The sequence below is a fragment of the Vitis vinifera genome, chromosome 5 (genome assembly GCF_030704535.1).
Source record: "Vitis vinifera cultivar Pinot Noir 40024 chromosome 5, ASM3070453v1".
NCBI lineage: Eukaryota > Viridiplantae > Streptophyta > Magnoliopsida > Vitales > Vitaceae > Vitis > Vitis vinifera.
In genome coordinates this window covers 20,118,936-20,137,695 of record NC_081809.1, presented here as the reverse complement: position 1 = coordinate 20,137,695, position 18,760 = coordinate 20,118,936, and the positions used below count along the sequence as shown (strand labels likewise).

At 28.8% G+C, this 18,760-nt stretch overlaps 1 protein-coding gene across 1 annotated transcript; it reads right to left on the bottom strand.

The window, feature by feature from the left end:
• Positions 1 to 1,823: 1,823 nt before the first annotated feature.
• Positions 1,824 to 3,535, bottom strand: LOC100250461 (xyloglucan endotransglucosylase protein 1). Its single transcript, XM_002267854.5, has 3 exons — positions 3,125 to 3,535; positions 2,504 to 2,697; positions 1,824 to 2,417 (listed from the first exon to the last, which is right to left on the bottom strand). The coding sequence occupies exons 1-3, from the start codon at positions 3,395 to 3,397 to the stop codon at positions 2,039 to 2,041; spliced, it is 846 nt and encodes a 281-aa protein (XP_002267890.2). The 5' UTR covers positions 3,398 to 3,535; the 3' UTR covers positions 1,824 to 2,038.
• Positions 3,536 to 18,760: the final 15,225 nt, after the last annotated feature.

Genomic DNA, 18,760 nt, shown 5'->3' with positions numbered 1-18,760 from the left:
TCTAAGCTTATGGTTTGTTCAAGTGTCTTAATGGTGTAGTCTGTAAAAAACTTCAAGGTTCATTTCTTATAAATTTCTTGATTAGATACCTTGAGTAACTTCCAATCATCTAGTTCATTTTGAGTATTAGGATAATTGATCTCTTCACTATTTACTATGACTTCTTGAGAATCTGTGGGTTTCCTACACATGGTTCTAAAAATCGAACTCATTTTAAGGTCTTAATCTAGAGCCTAATAGCAAATTGACAAACCTAAAGGAGTAATCACCTAATACCCTTTTCCAACCCTAAAAACGCCTAACACCGACTAACAATGGGCTCAACCCGGTATGGGATCGCCTCAGGCAGACTGCTACCAACCTAGGATAGATTAAAAACTCAAAACAAACCCAACTTTCCTTCCCGTGGCTTTGATACCATAAACACCTAGGACAAGGTAATATGCAATGAAAAAATAAATTATGCAAAAACTCAAAACAAGATACGAAAAATGGGAAATAAAATACAAAGATATTTAACAAAGAAATTTAAAGAAAAGGAACTTCAAACTTATATATTACATAAGCTTGAAAACATACATTATCTTATAGGAGAGATAACTTACAATGGAGGGATGAGAGAATGGAATAAACACAAAGATATTTAAAAAAGAAATTTAAAGCAAATGAACTTAAGACTTATATATTACATAAGCTTGAAAACATACATTATTTTATAGGAGAGATAAATTACAATGGAGGGATGAGAAAATGGATGAAGTGAGGAAAGCTTTAAAGAAAGCTTTCATCTGGAAGGCTTGCATTTCTTGAGAGAGAAAGAAGAAAGAAAGAAGAGCTTAAGACTTAAGGAAAATTTCAAGATGCTTACAAATGAGGAACGAACCTCTTTAAATAGTTTAAGACAAGAATCTTAAACAGTACAAAGGAAACGATAGGTAATTGTGGACTTTTGACTTTAGTTGTGAATAGTAACCACCCATAATGTGAATAGTGAATAGTAAAAATGACTTTTGTTGTAACACTTTTAACTTTTGACGTTTGAATCTTACTTTTGGTGGATTACTATGTGCTTTTTTATTGCTTTTGATTGGAAACTTAATTGTAACTTCACATGCAGGGAACAAACTTACTTCATCCACAGACACCCATAGACACAAAGATATGGTATACCATCATGGGAAAGGACAATGCTTAAGAATATCTTTGTGTTTTATTTCTTTGTGTTTTAATTTTAGAAAAATATATAATGTAATATAATTTTATAATTTTTTCTTAAAAATATAAAAAGAAAATGAATATTATTATATAGGATAATATGCATTATAAATATTATAAAAACATTGAAATAAGTCCAAGCTAGGATCAAGTTGTTTGAACCTTAATCTATGCCTAACTCAAATTGAGTTTGAGTTGAAAAAATCCAACTCAAAGTCAATCCGAGTATTAATAAAAATGATTGTCTAAACCAATCGAAATGTTTGGTTGTGATCAAGTCGAGTTGGCTTAGATCATTAATACTGATATCAATGATTAATTAAAGGTTGATGATTTTAAAATTTGGTAAAATCCATGTTACTTGTAGCATATATGATTGCCATGGCATTAATGAACTGAGATGAAAATTTTAAGTCAGGATTATTTTTCAACATTTTGTGATTACACTTTACCATGTAAAATCATGACTTTACCTTCCTTTTCAACATTTCACTTGAAGCCAAAAATAAAATATCATGGCAGACAAAACGTTAACAGAGAGCAAGGACTATGCACTTCCTATATTCAATTGGAGACATTGCTTGATTTGGACTGGGTCCTCTCCAAAATTTCAAAAATACAACACCATATAATTTATTATATTATTATTTGAAATACAAAAACAGGTTGATATATGACAATAATTAACCCTTACATACAAAGCAAAGAATAATTTATTTGTACCGTAACTTATGACTTATAAGCACCAAGCCCATGATGGAGAGGAAACAACAAAAGAATAATATTCACGCCTCACCCTTGTATAAACTCCACCCATACTGTTCTAGAGATTAAACCTTGAGCGCTTACACTCAGCAGGGACACCTTGAGGAAAGCGTTTGAGATCAGTGCAGTAGTTGTAAATCATGAAGTTCTTCTGAACCCATCTCAGCCTTCTTCTGCTGTAGGAATCGAGTTCTTGGGTCTGGAAGGTACTGTCAGGGAATGAACTTGTGGGGGTCGAGGAGTTGGCTCTGAAGTTCCGGTAGTATGCTGTGAAGGGTGCCTTGGACCAGTCAGTTTTCACCAACCCTCCTCTTGTGGCCCAGTCATCCGCGTTCCAGAGGCTTGAGTATATCCTCATGGGCTGGTTCTTTGGGAAGGGAACTCCCATTGATTCTGCATTCTTGAATAGCCTTATGGGAACGTTGTCCACCAAGAAACTGAAGAAAAAACCAACACCCAGTTCAGTTTTAGTTTATAGAAAAATGGAAGTAGAGTTGGAAGGTGGGTTTAGGTTTACACGTACATGATGTGCCGGGCGGTCCAGATGATGGAATAGGTGTGGAAGTTACGGGTGGGGTCGAACCAGAGGTAGAATTGCTGCTCCCTGTTGCCCTTCCCTTGAGTGAATACATTGGTATGAAGGATGTAAGGATCTCCACTCAGGTTTCCCAGGAACTCGAAGTCAATCTCATCATGGGTTGACCCTTGAGAAGATAACTGCATCACAAATATTATAGCCTCAATTTCTAACTTCATTATACATCAAGTTATTTTCTTGAGAAAGAAAGAGCTTCAGAGTGAGTTGATGAATAGAAGAACTTGTTTTCTGACCAAAACAGTATCTTTCACCCTTTAATAATTGGAAACCGACAAAATAATTTTTGAAAAGAACATTTTATGATTACTATGTACCCGTAAGGGGACAAAACTACTCTTGAATTCCCAAAAAGAAAAAGAAAAAGAAAAGAAAGAAAAGAAGTAAAAGAAATAATGTTCAAGTTTTGAAATTTTTCTTCATACACTAAATGCATGCACACATATTAATTAATTCAAGCAACTTCCACCTTTTTTTGTTTTGGTTCTATGCAAAAATCATTATCACCCGTATTTGAAGGGATGAAGTTTGAGAATGATGAAGACATACGTAGTAGGCAGTGACGGTGCCAGCAGAGTTGCCAGCGACAAGCTTGAGCTGCATGTCAATCCTCCCAAACAGATACTCCTTCTTGGACTGAAACCCAGAGCCAGATGCCTGGTCTAGGGAGAGAGACAGCAGCTGTCCTCCATTGAAGATCTTAGCACGATTATCACCCCATGTAAGGTCAAAGTCTTGATAGAAGTTACTAGCGGAGGCAGTAGCCACCACCACTGCAAAAAGCAACAAAAACACTGAATACCCATTTGAAGAAGACCCCATTTTGTGAGAAGAGAAGAGAAGAGAGGGTTTTGTAGAATTGGATGTGGGGTTTTAGGAAAGGGAGGAAATGGCATATATATATAGGGGTTAAGACTTGAGTGAGAGGGTGGGTGATGGGGGGGACGCGTGAGTGAGGCAACAACTGGAGACAGCTGAGCAAAGTGGAAGGTGGCAGGGCTTGGTGGTATTCGAGGTGGAAGGGGAGGGCAGGGATTGGGTGATTACTTGTGGAGGAAAGGGTTTAAAGAAATTATTATGATTGTATGTGAGTTGGGGGGTCCTCAACCCATGATGCCTACAGCTGGTGGATATATAACAACTTTTGTTTGTGGGTATTCCTCACCGCCCCTCATTGCTTTCTTCTCTCTCTTTATGTACGTTTTTAATATCAAATTTGAAATGAAAAAAATTCAAAAGAATTATGGCTTTGGAAATATATGGTGGTAAGGAACAAGGATGAATTCCAACTATTTCCAAGTCAGTGTCACATGAATTAAAGGCTTAAGAGACACGCCAACGTTTATGTGGTTCAAATGCATGAAATGTCAATTCCAATGGACAATTGCTTTGGGATTTGTTTCTCACTATAACCCCCTCATCATGTTTTTGAATTGAATTTCCCTATTTCATGGTTTTGCCATATTTCTCTTTTTTTATTTGACTTGATATGAGCACAAAATTAGTTTTTAATTAGTATTTAAAGTTGGAATTTTGAGAAAAGAGAATGAAAAAAAAAAAAGGCAAAAATATAAGCAAATTTAAAAGTTAATTAATTTTTTTCTTATTTTTTCATATGAGGAATGAAGATACTATAAGTAGTTTCTATTATATTTGCTATTTCTTGTATTTATCATGTTAAATTTGTGTTTCCTTCTTCCTTATTTTCTTTATTTACTATTTCCTAACATTTCATTAAAATATAAATATTTATTTTATGCATTGAGTTTTTCAAATTTCTATTAAGATTTTTCAAAGATTTATTCAAACAAATTCATAGATTAGAAGATTCAAAATCTTTGAATGGAATTGACGTTGTTTTACTAGGCTTTGGATTCTAAAGCAAAGACCCATTAGGCTTTGGAATTGAGTCGTCTCTTTTGCTTGTGAAGACTTCATGCAAAACCTAACATTTTAATTGAATTTATAAATTAATTTTAAATTTAAAAGGTATTTAGTAAATTAATTTAAAGTGACTTAATAACTTAATTTAGTTATTAAATAAATTAAATATATTTATTAAAATGACTTAATATTATAATTTAAAATTAAAAATAATTTTAAATATTAAATTAAAATAATTAATTTATTTTTATTTAAGTCTAAAAATATGTTTATAAAAATTTGAGATTAATATAAATTAAGTTATCAATGACTGTAAACATAAGTTGTTTTACCAAATATTTTTTTAATTATAAAGTAAATTATATTTTTAGATTAAGTTTAAACCTAAGGGCCAAGATACTCTAAAAAATCTTTAGTTTGGGACAAATGATTTTCCCAAGATTTGTCAAATTTTGATTTGGGTTCCCCTTAGTATCATTTTTTTTTTTTTTTTGCATATTTTCATGAAAAGAAAATTTAAATTGAGCAAATAGTTTGATGGGTGGCGGTGGAAAAGGGATACTTTAAACAAGATGCCATGTACATAGAAAAAGGAAAAATAGGGTGTGGGCCTAAGTGCTTGTTTGACCAATCTCTATGTTAGGGTTTTGAATTTGAATGCTTCCAACTTTGATTCCAATCACCAACTCCATTTAACGAGGACATTGCAACTCTTCATATTAATTGAAGGATGGGTTTGGATCTATAAAGTATTTAAATAATAACATATATAAGCATAAGTATCAAAGAAGATTTGTATAATAACATTATTTAGATGAGAGAAATAGAGTAAATTTTGATTTTCATAAGATTTAATCTTTGATATACATATTTATTTATAGTTCTATTAAGTAATTTGAACATAATAATAAATAGAAAATAAAATGGCTTTTGTTTTAATTTCCACTGTAAATTAAAAAAAAGTATTTTTTTTCTAATAAAATTGAGTTAAGGGGTAAAAAGATTAACATCAAAATATTCTATTTTGAGTTTATTTAGCAGTGATTTTAAGAAACGTTTTTAGCCTAAAAAGTGTTTTGTAAAAAAAATATTAGGTGTTTGATAAAATTTAGAAAATATTTAAAAATTTAAAAAATTATTTATAGTATTAAAAAATCACTTATATTATTTTCTGAAGAAAGACTTGATTGATAATTCTCTTAAAAACACTTTTAAAAAAATTCAATTAAAAACACTTTAAGTGGAAACACTATCAAACTCACTTTTCATATTGTATGAATATGATTGTGAAAGAATTAATGAGAATTTGATAAATAAATAAATAAATAAAACACTAATCATTGTTTCATTTTCATTTAGTTGGCTACCCCTTAGAAAGTAAAGCCAACATTTGTATATGATCCTAGAAATGAAATTAATGAGATTGAAAATGTTGAGATGGAGACAAAAACGGTGAGGGTAGTAGTTGCAATGTAACATCAAAAAACAAGAGCATTGATACTAGGGCATCACTTATAGTGTTTTATGAAGAAAGACTTGATCGGTAATTCTCTTAAAAACACCTTAAGTGGAAACACTATTGAACTCACTTTTCATGTTATATGGATATGATTGTGAAAGAATTAATGAGAATTTGGTAAAAAAAAACTAATCATTGTTTCATTTTCATTTAGTTGGCTACCATTAGAAAGTAAAATCAACATTTGTATGACCCAAGAAATGAAATTAATGAGATTGAAAATGTTGAGATGGAGACAAAAATGGTGAGGGTAGTGGTTGCAATGTAACATCAAAAAAACAAGAGCATTGGTGGTAGGAAAGGGGCCACTTGGTATAATTAATTATAGGGTGCTTTATTATTTAAAGCTTGTTTGTTAAGATGCCTTCTAATTTGGATTCTTCACACTTTGATTTATTTCATTTCACATCACACTCCTTTCATTCATTCACCTTATTTCCTTTTCCCTTTTAATTTTGTCACTCTTTTTCAATGCTTATATATCACATGTTATTTCTTTTCTTTATATACTTTTGTATTCACCTATAAAAGAGAAAGTAGAACTACATAATGCTAAAACTATGAATCTATTCCACCACTCATTGTAGATGGGTGCTCTCAAACTTCATTTCATTATGAGATCATTCCCATCATTAGAGTAGGAACCCACCAACTCATGAAACCTAATTATCATATATATATAAAGTACTAAAAAAAAATGAAAATGATTTTTTTCATATTAAAAAATAAAACAATTATTTAAAATTAATTAAAATTTATGTATATTTAAAATTTTAATCTTTATATATGAAAAATAAATTAAAGAAATTTAAAAGATATAAAAAATTTATTAATTTTAAATTTTTTATTTTTTATTTATTTTGCCAAACATAAGAGAAACATATCATAAGTTTCTCTTTTTTTCTTTGTGATGCTTAGATATTAATCCACTCTAAAATTTAAGCTTTAAAAATTATAAACTAAAAATTTAGGCTGTGAAATAATAAACCAATAACATATATAGAATCAATTTAAGCTAAACTCTTAACATGAGACCAATTCCTAGAAGAAATTATAGAAACCAGTAGAAAATATATTAAAATTTAAATTTTTTATATTAATTAATTTTTTTAAGCAATGCTTTGCTAAAAATTACAATTGTATAAAAATAAGTAAGCATAAAAATTTTATGTTTGAATACCTCTCTAAAGCATTTATTTTAATTTCTTTTTTCAAACTATTCCTACAATCATAAGAAATGTTCAACATAAAAATAAATAAATAAATAAATTATTTGAATTGCAAGAAAAAGAAAAGGAGGTAAAAGGACAGATAAAAAGCATCTCTTTTTGTCTTGGGTTGAAAAAAAAAAAAAAACCCATTCCAAAAGCCACGGAATATAATCATTAGAGGCATGCAATGGACCCAAAGCAAAGATGGTGAAAGCATTCATTCTTTTCCCTCTTTTTTTTTTTTTGGTGTCTCCTTTATCTTCTTTTTATCTTTTGGGATTGGCAGGGGGAAGTGATAAACCTTTTCATATGAAAAACATGCTTTACATATCGAGGTCATGACATCAAGGAGGAATGAATGAATGATAAACTTTTTTTTCATTTAAGATGATTTTTTTTATATATAGATTTTAGAAAATTTAAGTTCTAAACATTTATTTTCTTTTCTGAATTTACAAATAAATCCGACTAATGATTTGAAGGGAGGAATCATTTGTTTTCATTTCCTTTCCTATGTTTTTTTTTAAGTTATGTTTGGTCTCGAAAAATGCTAAATATATATATATATATATATATATATATATATATATATATATATATATATATATATAAAGAAAATTTAGTTGTCTTATAAAAAATGTCAAAGAAAATTAAATATAATTAAAATTAATTAAAAATTTATTCATTTTTAAAATTATTTAGACTCTATTTAATAACTATTTTTGTAAACAATCATTAAAAACAGTTTTTGAAAACTGTTCTCTAATGTTTTATAGAATAAAAGTCTGTTTGAAAACCTGAGATATTTTTAACATGTTTTTAATATTTTTTAATATGTATTAAAAATAATTTTTATATCCGGTGTTTTATTTTTAATCGTTTGACATGTTTGTATAATTATTTTTTAAAACAATCCTTAAAAAAGAAATAAAAATAATAAAAATAATTAAAAGATATTCTATGAAAATATCATATTTTATGTTCTTAAGAACATAAAATAGTTTATAATTATCAAAAATATTTTTTTTTTTAAGAACAAAAAACTATTCTTGAAAACAGTTGCTAAATATGCTATTAATATTTATATCAATGAATTAAAATAAATAAAATGAATTTTAAGTAGTAAATAAAAATAATTTATTGACTTTTAATCTATTATTTTATTTTATTTTTACTTTTTCTTTCTTTTTATTTTCTTTTCGTTACATTTTCTCTCAATTTTTTTGATAACCAAACATAACCTCAGTAATTTTTAAAAATAAGAAATTACACTTACAACATGACATGCAAATAAATCTAAAAAAATAATTAAATCCCACTTCCAAAAAAAACCGAAAAAGAAAAGGACATATAAATAAATGAAAGAAACAAAATAATTAATGACCAAAGGCCCACTGCTTTGAAAAAAAAAAAAGGATAAAAAGAAAAAAAAATAAAAATAAAAATAAAAATAAAAAGAAGAAGATAAATATCCTAACATGCAAGTGTCTATAAAAGTGAGAGAAAACCTTGAAACGGTCACAAAAGAAGATAATTTTTTTAAAAAACTTTTTGTGACCATTTAACTGTTTTTGATAAGTTCGAGGTTGGACATTGATATTTATTCATTATCTTTCTTAATCTCAACTAAAGTTTTTCAACACTTTTTCATGCTTTGGCTTTTCACCGAACTTTGACTATTGGTAAGAAAAATGATAAATATATCAAATTGAATGTGTTTCTAAATATGGAATTGATATTAGATCTTAAAGTTTTTCTACAAAATTGTTTATTTAAATTAAATATTTTTATTATTAAATATTTTAAATTTTGCTATCAAAGATATATATATATATATATATATATATATATATATATATATATATATATATATATATATATATATATTATTTTAAATATATTTGTCAAAAAAGACTCTATTTCTTGACATTTTATATGAAAAAGGGGCATAAATGGGTTTTTGTATCTATTGGTGTAAGTTCGATTTAGTAAAAAAAAACACATTGTTATGATTGAAGAAAGCATGACTCGTGATGGTTCTAAATTAAAACTTGTGTATCAAGCTAGAGAACAATTCCAACATTTTATTAATTTGAAATATTCAATCACTCGTACCTTTTGTAAGATATTGTTTATTATCAATTTATGAAAAGTTAAGAGGACATTGATAAATATTTTGATGAGAATAATATACATAAACACATACATATATATATATATATATGATAATCAAGAATACATCAATTCATTGTTTAGAAACAATATACTCATGTTATTCTTTATAAGCATAATTCATTGAAGTAGACCTATGATGATTTGATTTTGTTTATGATGCAACAAAAGATGAAGCCCCTATTAAAGACTTCGATCTTGGACTAAGAAGTGTAAACTACTATCAAGACATGGATTTAGTTAGTACATATGCTAGTTGGTCTTTGGTAGATACATATAAGGCAAATGGCAAGTCATTTTCAACTTTATCTCGAACAAATAATCAAGAATACATCAATTCATTGTTTAGAAATAATATACTCATGTTATTCTTTATAAGCATAATTCATTGAGATTAACCTATGATAATTTGATTTTGTTTATCATGCAACAAAAGATGAAGCTCCTATTAAAGACTTCAATCTTGGACTAAAAAGTGTAAACTACTATCAAGACATGGATTTGGTTAGTGCGTCTACCAGTTGGTATTTGGTAGATACATACTAGGTAGATGGTAAGTCATTTTCAATTTTATCTCAAACAAAGTGATAGTTAATAGAGATTGGTTTCATGCAAGAATGAAACATAAGTTTGCCACAAAAGTAAGTGGCATAGATATTGACACAATGAATGGTAGACACATTAGACAAAAATGTCATGAGTTTATTAAGGAGAAATTGTAGCCAACAAAGCTTTATAGTAGCAAACACCACTACACGATATTAAGCCTCAATTGATGCTTGTGCAACTATCTTTTGCTTTTAAGAACATTGTAAGATAAAACTTCTATCCAAATAAACAATATAAGCAGTGGTGGAAGTTTTGTCATCTCTAAAACTAGCTTAATCAATGTTTGATGGATGATGCTTTTATACCATAATAAGCATTTCATTGCAACCTAGTGTGTTTCACTTGGACAATGCATGAATTGAGAAAGCTTATTAACAGAATAAATAATATTTAACTTGCAAAGAGATAAATATTATAATGCTTCAACAACACTTTGAAACTAAGTTCATTAGTAAAGGAAAAGTCATTACGAAGAACCAATAGTGTCGTTGTTGAAAGAAGTGTGAATACTGCATCGACACTTATCATATTTAATCTTTGCAATTGATTTTTTATGCATTTGTTTTTGTTTAAAGAACATTCAAATTGGGAGTGACTTCAATCCCTAGAAGTAATGAAGATGGCCCAAGTCCTTGATATAGAAACAATTAGAGAAGGTAGTAAGAAATTGAATGGTGAACATAGTGTTATTTGTATTAATAAGAAGATCATTAACATAATCAAGGAAATAAATAGTGATAATAATGCAATAATATATGAAAAGAGATGAATCTAATTTAGAATTAACAAATAAAAAGGTTAGAAGAAAAGTTTTGTTTTCTTGTATCCAACATGAAGTTCCAACTTAAGGCCACGAATAGCTCTATAAAAATGATATACATGATAAGGATGTGAATCATCAACAAAACTAGGAGGTTTAGACATGAACTTTGTTTAGTTAGTGAACCATAAAGGAAGACATTATTCACATTAAGTTGGCAAAGGTAAATAGGCTGGCCATTCTCGGGTTAAGGCAATAAATGGATGACATAATGTAATGGTTTTAACTACTGGACTAAAAGGCTCATGATAATCCGTCTCAATTCATTGAAGGAATTCTTTTGCAACCAAATAATCTTTGTACAAGTAACTATCAAGGTTTCTCTTGATTTGAAAAACCCATTTGCATCTAACAACATTTTAACTAGTGTTAAATGAAAGTGATTCATGTGTTCCATTTCGTAAGGGCGTTAAGTTCCTTAAACATTACTAAATGTCATTTATGGTCTTTGATAGCTTAAGAGATACAATTTGGTTCAAGGGATTCTTGTATAATATGTTTCATTATAAGATGAAATTTTTTAGGCTTGAAGATATTATTTTGTGACATAGTGACCATAGGATGTGTTCAAGTAGATGCTTGGCATGGAGGTGATTAGCACACATGAATAGATTGATTTGGCTAAGGAAGGTGAAATAACACCTAAAGAAGAGGATGTAGAATTGACTTTAGTTTGAGAATAAGAGGCATGTGATGTTTCCAAGTGTTTAATTAAACTCATGAGAGACTACATTTAGCATTGGCAATTATGAAATAAAATTTGGATTAGAAATTGAGATAAAGAACTAAGATGGAGTTTATACAACCAATGGTGATGTGCAACTAAGCTAATTTAATGTCATTGAAGAATCAATAAAGAAGTACAAGGTTCAAATTTAAAAGAAAAATCATGTTCAACATATTGAACATTTTGAGAGCGAATATGTGTTTTATTAGATAAGTCATAACTTGTGCAAACACTCTATGACTTGAGTACCTTAGAAAGAAATAAGAATGAAAACATGATTCTAACATGTGTTGATTATATGATTGAAGCCATGGATATCAAAGACATCTAAATACCTTCAATTTGAGATAACTTGGGGACATTTGAAGCAAAAATTCAAAAGAAGATTTGTGATTAAGAAGTGGGATTGTAATTAGTCAATGAGATAAAATGTTGTTTAAAATGCAAAAGACTAAAAGAAAAGGGTAAGGAGACTTTGTGAAGAAGAAGAGCGACTAAATTTAATTGTAGAAAGATTATTGATTTCTAATTTCAAATGAACAAGATTTGAGTGTTCCACAATTCAGCTTCGGGTATGGACCATCAAATGAAACAAGGGTATATAATTTAATCAATCTTAGGGTAATCAAAATGCATGGTCTAATGAAATCAACTCGAGTTCCATTCCTCACACTTGATCCATATCTTAACTTTTAATACTTTATTCCTTTTTGTATTGCCTAATAGATGAATGAATATGAAATATGGATTTAGGTCTAACATTTTTAGGCTTTTACCACTATGTAGGTTTGCTTTAGAGTAGATAATAATGACAAAAATACCAAGAATCTCTAATATTAAGAAATATGCAATTGTATCATCTTCTAAGTCAAATTAACTTAAAGGGTATTTTGATCTTGATATCAGTGCTCTAACATTTCATTCAATTTATTATTAGTTTGCTTCCCTTTGTTATTTTCCTTTAAATATAATCATAGGTTTTCATATTTCACACTTTAAGATGGTTTTTTAGCTTATCATGGTTATGTTCTCACATACACAATCTATAAGAGAATAAGAAAGAATTATTTTGATTTCAAAGAAATTTAAAATAATGATTTATTCAATAATTAAAAGAGAATGAAAACAAACCAAGAAAACCTTCAATGTCTTCCTCTCTCTCAAGAAACGTCAAAAAGTTCTAAAAGTTTTTTTTTTTCAAAATCTAAGATTGATATTTATATAGCAAAAGTAGAAACTAAAATGTGGCATGCTCCTATTGGCTACTTATTTCCCAAATAATTTCCTAAAAATAACTGAATTAAATAAAATCTTGATTTTCAATCATATGAAACTTACTTAGGACTAATGGAATGCTGAAACTGCAATTCTCGAGGTAGAGGAAATGAATTCTTAAAGTGGCAGTGTGTAATTTCGAAATTAAGGTAATTTTGAAATGGATTTTAAAATCATAAATTGAGTTTCGAAATCACCATTTTGAATTTGAAATGCCTCATCAATTATGTTTGTCTTTAAATGGTCATAACTTCTTCATTTCATTTTCTATTTATATATCATTTAAAGTGTTGAACTTTTGACTTTATGAGCTTTGAAACAATATATAACTTGTCTAAAAATAATCTCAAAAAGTGCTTTAGAATCACCTCAAATTGAAGATATATTTTGTTATTAGATTTTGAATTTCAATTCTCATATTGAACTTTAAGCTATAGCCCCTAATCTTCTTTTTTATGTTTGCTTGACCTCTATCTCTTTTCTTAATTTTCATTTCTCATCTCTCATGTTATGGATGAAAGCAATCTTTACAACTTGCACCTCTCATCAACAACCCTTGGAGCTCATTTGACGTAAATTAAACTCCTTAACTACCATGGATGAAAGTGGTTTTTGTAACTTACATCATTTTCATCTCTTAAACCTAAAATTTGTCTCAAGATTTACATTAGACTTATGACAACAATTCAAGTTAAGTGGGATGAGTTAAGTCTTTTTCATAACATAATTCACTCTATATTTATGCCGTTAGAGCACTATTTGTGGCTCTAATTAGTGTCAATGAAGTCTCTTAGCTAAACATTATGTTTTGGAGTATGAGTGGAGTTTTGAAATGTTGACTCTTATAAGCTTCAAATTAGGGTTTTATTTATTGATATTCACACTTTCCATTAATAAATAAAGATAATTGGGGTTTTGAAAAAAAAAATTCAACTACAAATTTAAATTTATTGAAAAAGGTAAATGTGGTAAACTAGTATCATACTGGATAGATTCATGTGAATTTTGTAAAATGTTTGATAAAGATAAACATAATAAAAAAATTCATCCATTGAAGAAAAAGGTGCAATGCCTTATACATCATTATAGATAAGATCTTAATGATTATGACTTTGAAGAATAGAAAAATTAAATGATAAATGATGACTTTTATTATAATGGCATGAATTACAAAAGAAAGTGGAAGATAGTTTGGATGCTATATGCAAACGCTTGAATGTGATCGCTTCATGGTTGAGAATTCACGAAGGTAGGTGACCACAATCATTATGACAATGACAAGAGAGAATTATGCCTCTAACCAAAGTAAGAGGGGATCACTATGAAATCTCATGATTTTTTGTTACTCATAAACATCATTAAAAGCTTATTCTAGCCTTGAAGAAGCTATGTCCCTATACTTAGATCCTTCACAACAAAATAAGAAGTAAAAATTTCATTGAAGTATGATTAGATTTACAAAAGTTTGATACAAAAATTAGTTTTTTTTTTTGGTATGGTAGGAACATTGGTTGTGGAGTTAAAAGGCTTAGGGAAAAAAATTAGCAATTTTGAAACCTAAGTCATTTCTGATGATAATATCATTGGGATTTGCATAATCTTCATAGAGATTCAAATTAACGAAATCTATAGTAACATGATGTAAGGCTTCCGAATCTACTATCCAATTGTGTATAGGTGAGGAGCCATAAGAACATGGCCAAGATGCAACTAGCAACATTATCATGTAGTTTGCCCATTTTTTTCACATATTTAGTACATAACTTGATAATTATCATATTGATGAAAGAATTTTGGACAATAGTTGTTGTGATGACTATTTTGATCATAAGAGAGGCCTCGATTGGTATTTCTAAAAGTTTTTCCTTGATGATTATAATGTTTTGTCTAGAGGAATTATTTCCATTTTTGGTTCATTGATATTGATGAGCAAAGTTGGTGTAATTGGAGGAGGTTTAGACTTTGACTTTTCTCGTTTAGGGAAGTCTTCTTAATCCACAAGTTTGTCATGAAGTTCTTCAAATAAAATAGGGTTTCAAGGGCACGAACAACAACTATAATTTCCTTATAATTTAGACTAAGGCATTTAAGACAAAAAAAAAGTACAAGATCACCATATCCCATTGAAGCCCCTGTGATAGTGAGTTCATCAAGTACCTTTGATAAGTTACATATAGTTGAAAATTGACTTAGAGATGTAATAAGGGCAAGTTTTTTCTTCAACTACATTATGCATGAGTGAGAGCAACCAGTATATATGGAGCTTATTCAATCAAACTTCATAAGATGTTTTGGTAAAGGAAACAAGTATAACAATAAATTCAAACTATGATGTAAGGATTGCATGGAGTAGTTAATCTTGGTACAACCAAAGTGTATAGCCTAGATTGGCAATTGATGAGCCATTTGAGGTTATAAGAAGTAAAGGACGAGCAAAGGAACCATTAATGCATCCTAAGAGATCACAAACAAAAAATAAGGTATTAAATTGTGGTCTCCAAAAGGGGTAAGTAGAAATAGTTAATGTTTTTAGAACCATTGAATCGGGTTAGTTCCTAGTGAATCGTTCAATAATTATTTTGGTCCAAAACTATGAATCGGCCTCCACTAACAACTAGGCCTAATTAGCCCAACTCTTCTTTCAAGGCTTGCACGCTAAGCTTTGTTTCAACTCGTGGGCATGTGTAGGAATGGCAACGAGGCGGGTTTGGGACGGGTCATTCCCATCCCATTCCCGCACCCGATTATATAGTTATTTCCCATCCCCGGCACAAACCTGTGTTGAGGCAAGTTGATTGGTTCCCATCCCCGTTAACAAAAGAATTAATAGCCCCATCCTCGCCCCATCCCAAATGTCCATTGAGCCCTAACCCTAATTGGTGATGAGTAGATCTCATACCCAAATGCACTTTCCTTTCACTAATTATGATAATATACCCAAATATGAAAAAATAATATCAAAGTTGAAATTAACACCACAACAATCAATAATTTTAAGCCCATAGTTAGCTTAAGTGATTCAAAATTAATGCAAAACACAAAAATAAAAAAATCAAAAAATCAAAAAATAAAAAAATCATCTGAACTATTTACAAGAGAATGGAATGAAAACTGAACCAAACGGGAAAATGGGTAATATCAGCCATGGATCTGAATCCATCTTCAAGCCAATCTTTGAACAAAGACTTTATCAAATCCACTACTTCAAAGGCTTTTGCATTCCTTTTATGTTGTGCTCTCGGACAAAGACTTTAAGGTGATGCTCTAGATTATTGTGTTGCACATATTTAGGGCAAAGAGATCGAAGTCTATGACTAGTTTGACATCGCGAAAGAGGAGTTTTGTGCTCTCAGACTAAACCACGAACAAGATGAAATTGATTTCAGATTATTTTAGTTGGTGTGAGGAAGGAAGAAAAAGTAGTATTGATCCTAAAGATAGGGTTTCAAGCTGTGCATCAGAGGAAGAAGAAGAAGCGACTGTTGAAATTAGGACAACTGATAAGAATGAAAGACCATTGTATTAGAGGAAGAAAAAGAAGGAGCGACCGTCAGAATTAAGGCAAATGGGAAATAATGAAATATAGATATACAGGGATTTTTTGACATTTTACTAGTAGTTGAAGGGTAATTTTATAAATTTATATTCGGGGCGGGGTGAGGCGGGTTGAAACAAAATTCATACCCATCCCAAACCCGATTCAAGTTTTTAAAATATTCTCATACCCGACCTATACCCGTTTATTATATTTCACGCCTATCCCAATAGGGGCGGGGCGGGTTACCCAATTAGCCCAGAAAATTGTCATCCCTAGGCATGTATAATTGATTAGATATTTATACCCCACAAACAATCCATAATCTTCTTATGTGGGATGTGGAATTAAAGGGAAGAAAATGGAGCACGACCCTCCCAAGCGTAAAACCAAAAGTTTAACTACTTGGCTATACATTATCTTTGTAATATTATTGTCAAATAAAAATATATTTATCAAATTTTATCATATCAAACCATCAAATAAATGCAATTTTTTACATTCATATTCATTTTTATAATAACTATTCAACTATAAATATGAAAATAATATAAAATAGTTAAGATAATAATTTTTAAAATCTTAAAATAATAAAATATATAAACTTATAAATAAATTAAATATTATAATTTTCTTTTCATCTTAAATATATCTTTAAACTTAAGTATTATATATGTTCTATTTAATAAAATTTAATGTATTTATATTTATCTCTATTATGTAATTTGATATATCAAATATAAAATATTATTAATATTTTTTATTATATATTTAAATTTATATAATATATAAATTATATTTATGACATCATTAGTTTGACTGCGGTTTGACCACTAATCCGACTATTGAATTGTAAACCGGTAAATTTTTCGATTTAGTGACATTTTGAAAACATTGGATAAAGTAAGTTTTAATGGGAGTTAAACAACAATGTTGATGGAAATGAAATTAAAATGAATATTAAAAGACGAATAATGGAAAACAATATATGAGTTTTGAGTGTTTATTTTTCAACAGCCTCATCAACTAAATTGACAAAATAAAATAAGCGATGATGATCTGTATAGAAAGTATGTTAGGGTATATTTACGTAAAAGAATTAATTAAATCTAAATTTAGGATATAATTATTTATATATTAATGCATTGATTAAGAAAACAATATTCATATTAATTTTTATGAGCATAATTCATGAATGATGTGTTTTTCATTTTATTCTATTTAACTATGTGAAGATATATTATTCTTATTTTTAAATATTAGACAAATAAAAAGAAGTAAATCTCAACCAATGATGTTAGAAAGGAGTGAAATCAAGTTAAATACAACTAACCATATCTCAAAATGGTTAAATATAACAAAATTATTTTTATTAAATTGGTTTAGAATGTAATTGAATATATATATGCTAACGATGGAAAAAAAAAAAAAATCTCCAATTGAAAAATAGATATATTTTATTGTTATTATTAAAATGAAACTGGCAGCATGTCCATAATTGAATGAGTCCAGGAGGGGAGGGGGGGGTGGCAGCTTATTCTGACAGGATAGGGAAGGTTCAATGCAAGTTCATTATGAGGGATGTACCATCCAGTACCATCTTCTAAGGTATGGCTTTGGTCCACATTGAGCATGGACATGCCAAAGCTTCTTGGAATTTGAGCTTCTCTTCCACCTACTTACAATCTTCTTCCTTCATTTATTTACAATTTTTTTCTTTTAATATTCTGATTGATTATCTAGCAAATTTTTTAAAAGTTAATTGATAAATTAATGAAATAAAAAGGTAGATTTGGATTGAGCAAGTGCAATGACCCTTCTTGATGATCACTGTATAATTGTGGGAGTTGAGGTTAAAGATATTCAAATATATTCATATTATTGATGATAACTAATTTAACAACTCAATTGAGATTGATTGAAATATATTTTCGATATATCAGAAATACTTCGATATACAACTTTGAAAAATAGTAACACATGTGGTTACATATTTTGTGATGATATAGATAATGTTGGATTAAAAATTCATTTTACGATGATTTTAAAGAACACTTCTAATTATTTAAATGTTTGGGATCTTTTGGTAATAATTTTAAGATGCGTTTTTAGATATTTGATAAATTTTAAAAAACACTTTTAAAAATTTGAAAAATCATTTATGATATTGAAAAATTACGTAAAGCATGTTTAGGAATGATTCAAAGTGTGTTTTCCAAAAATAAAAATCATTTTTGAAGAAACACTTAAAGAATGTGTTATTCAAAGTGTTTTCTCTATAAACATTTTTTAGAAGAATCCTCTATCAAGAGTTCGTTTGACAGTGATTTTAAAAAACATTTCTATCATTTTTATCACTTGAAAATTTTTATCATTCAAATATTAAAAATATTAAAAACTTATTTAGAATCACTACTAAATACGCTGCAAGCA

Bases quoted from the DNA above. Each gene is read 5' to 3' on its own strand.
- LOC100250461 (XM_002267854.5), bottom strand. From the start codon at position 3,397: ATGGGGTCTTCTTCAAATGGGTATTCAGTGTTTTTGTTGCTTTTTGCA. The intron at 2,698-3,124 runs GTATGTCTTCAT...TTTGTGATGCAG, and splicing joins GCACCGTCACTGCCTACTAC to TTATCTTCTCAAGGGTCAAC. The intron at 2,418-2,503 runs GTACGTGTAAAC...TTTTTTCTTCAG, and splicing joins TGGACCGCCCGGCACATCAT to TTTCTTGGTGGACAACGTTC.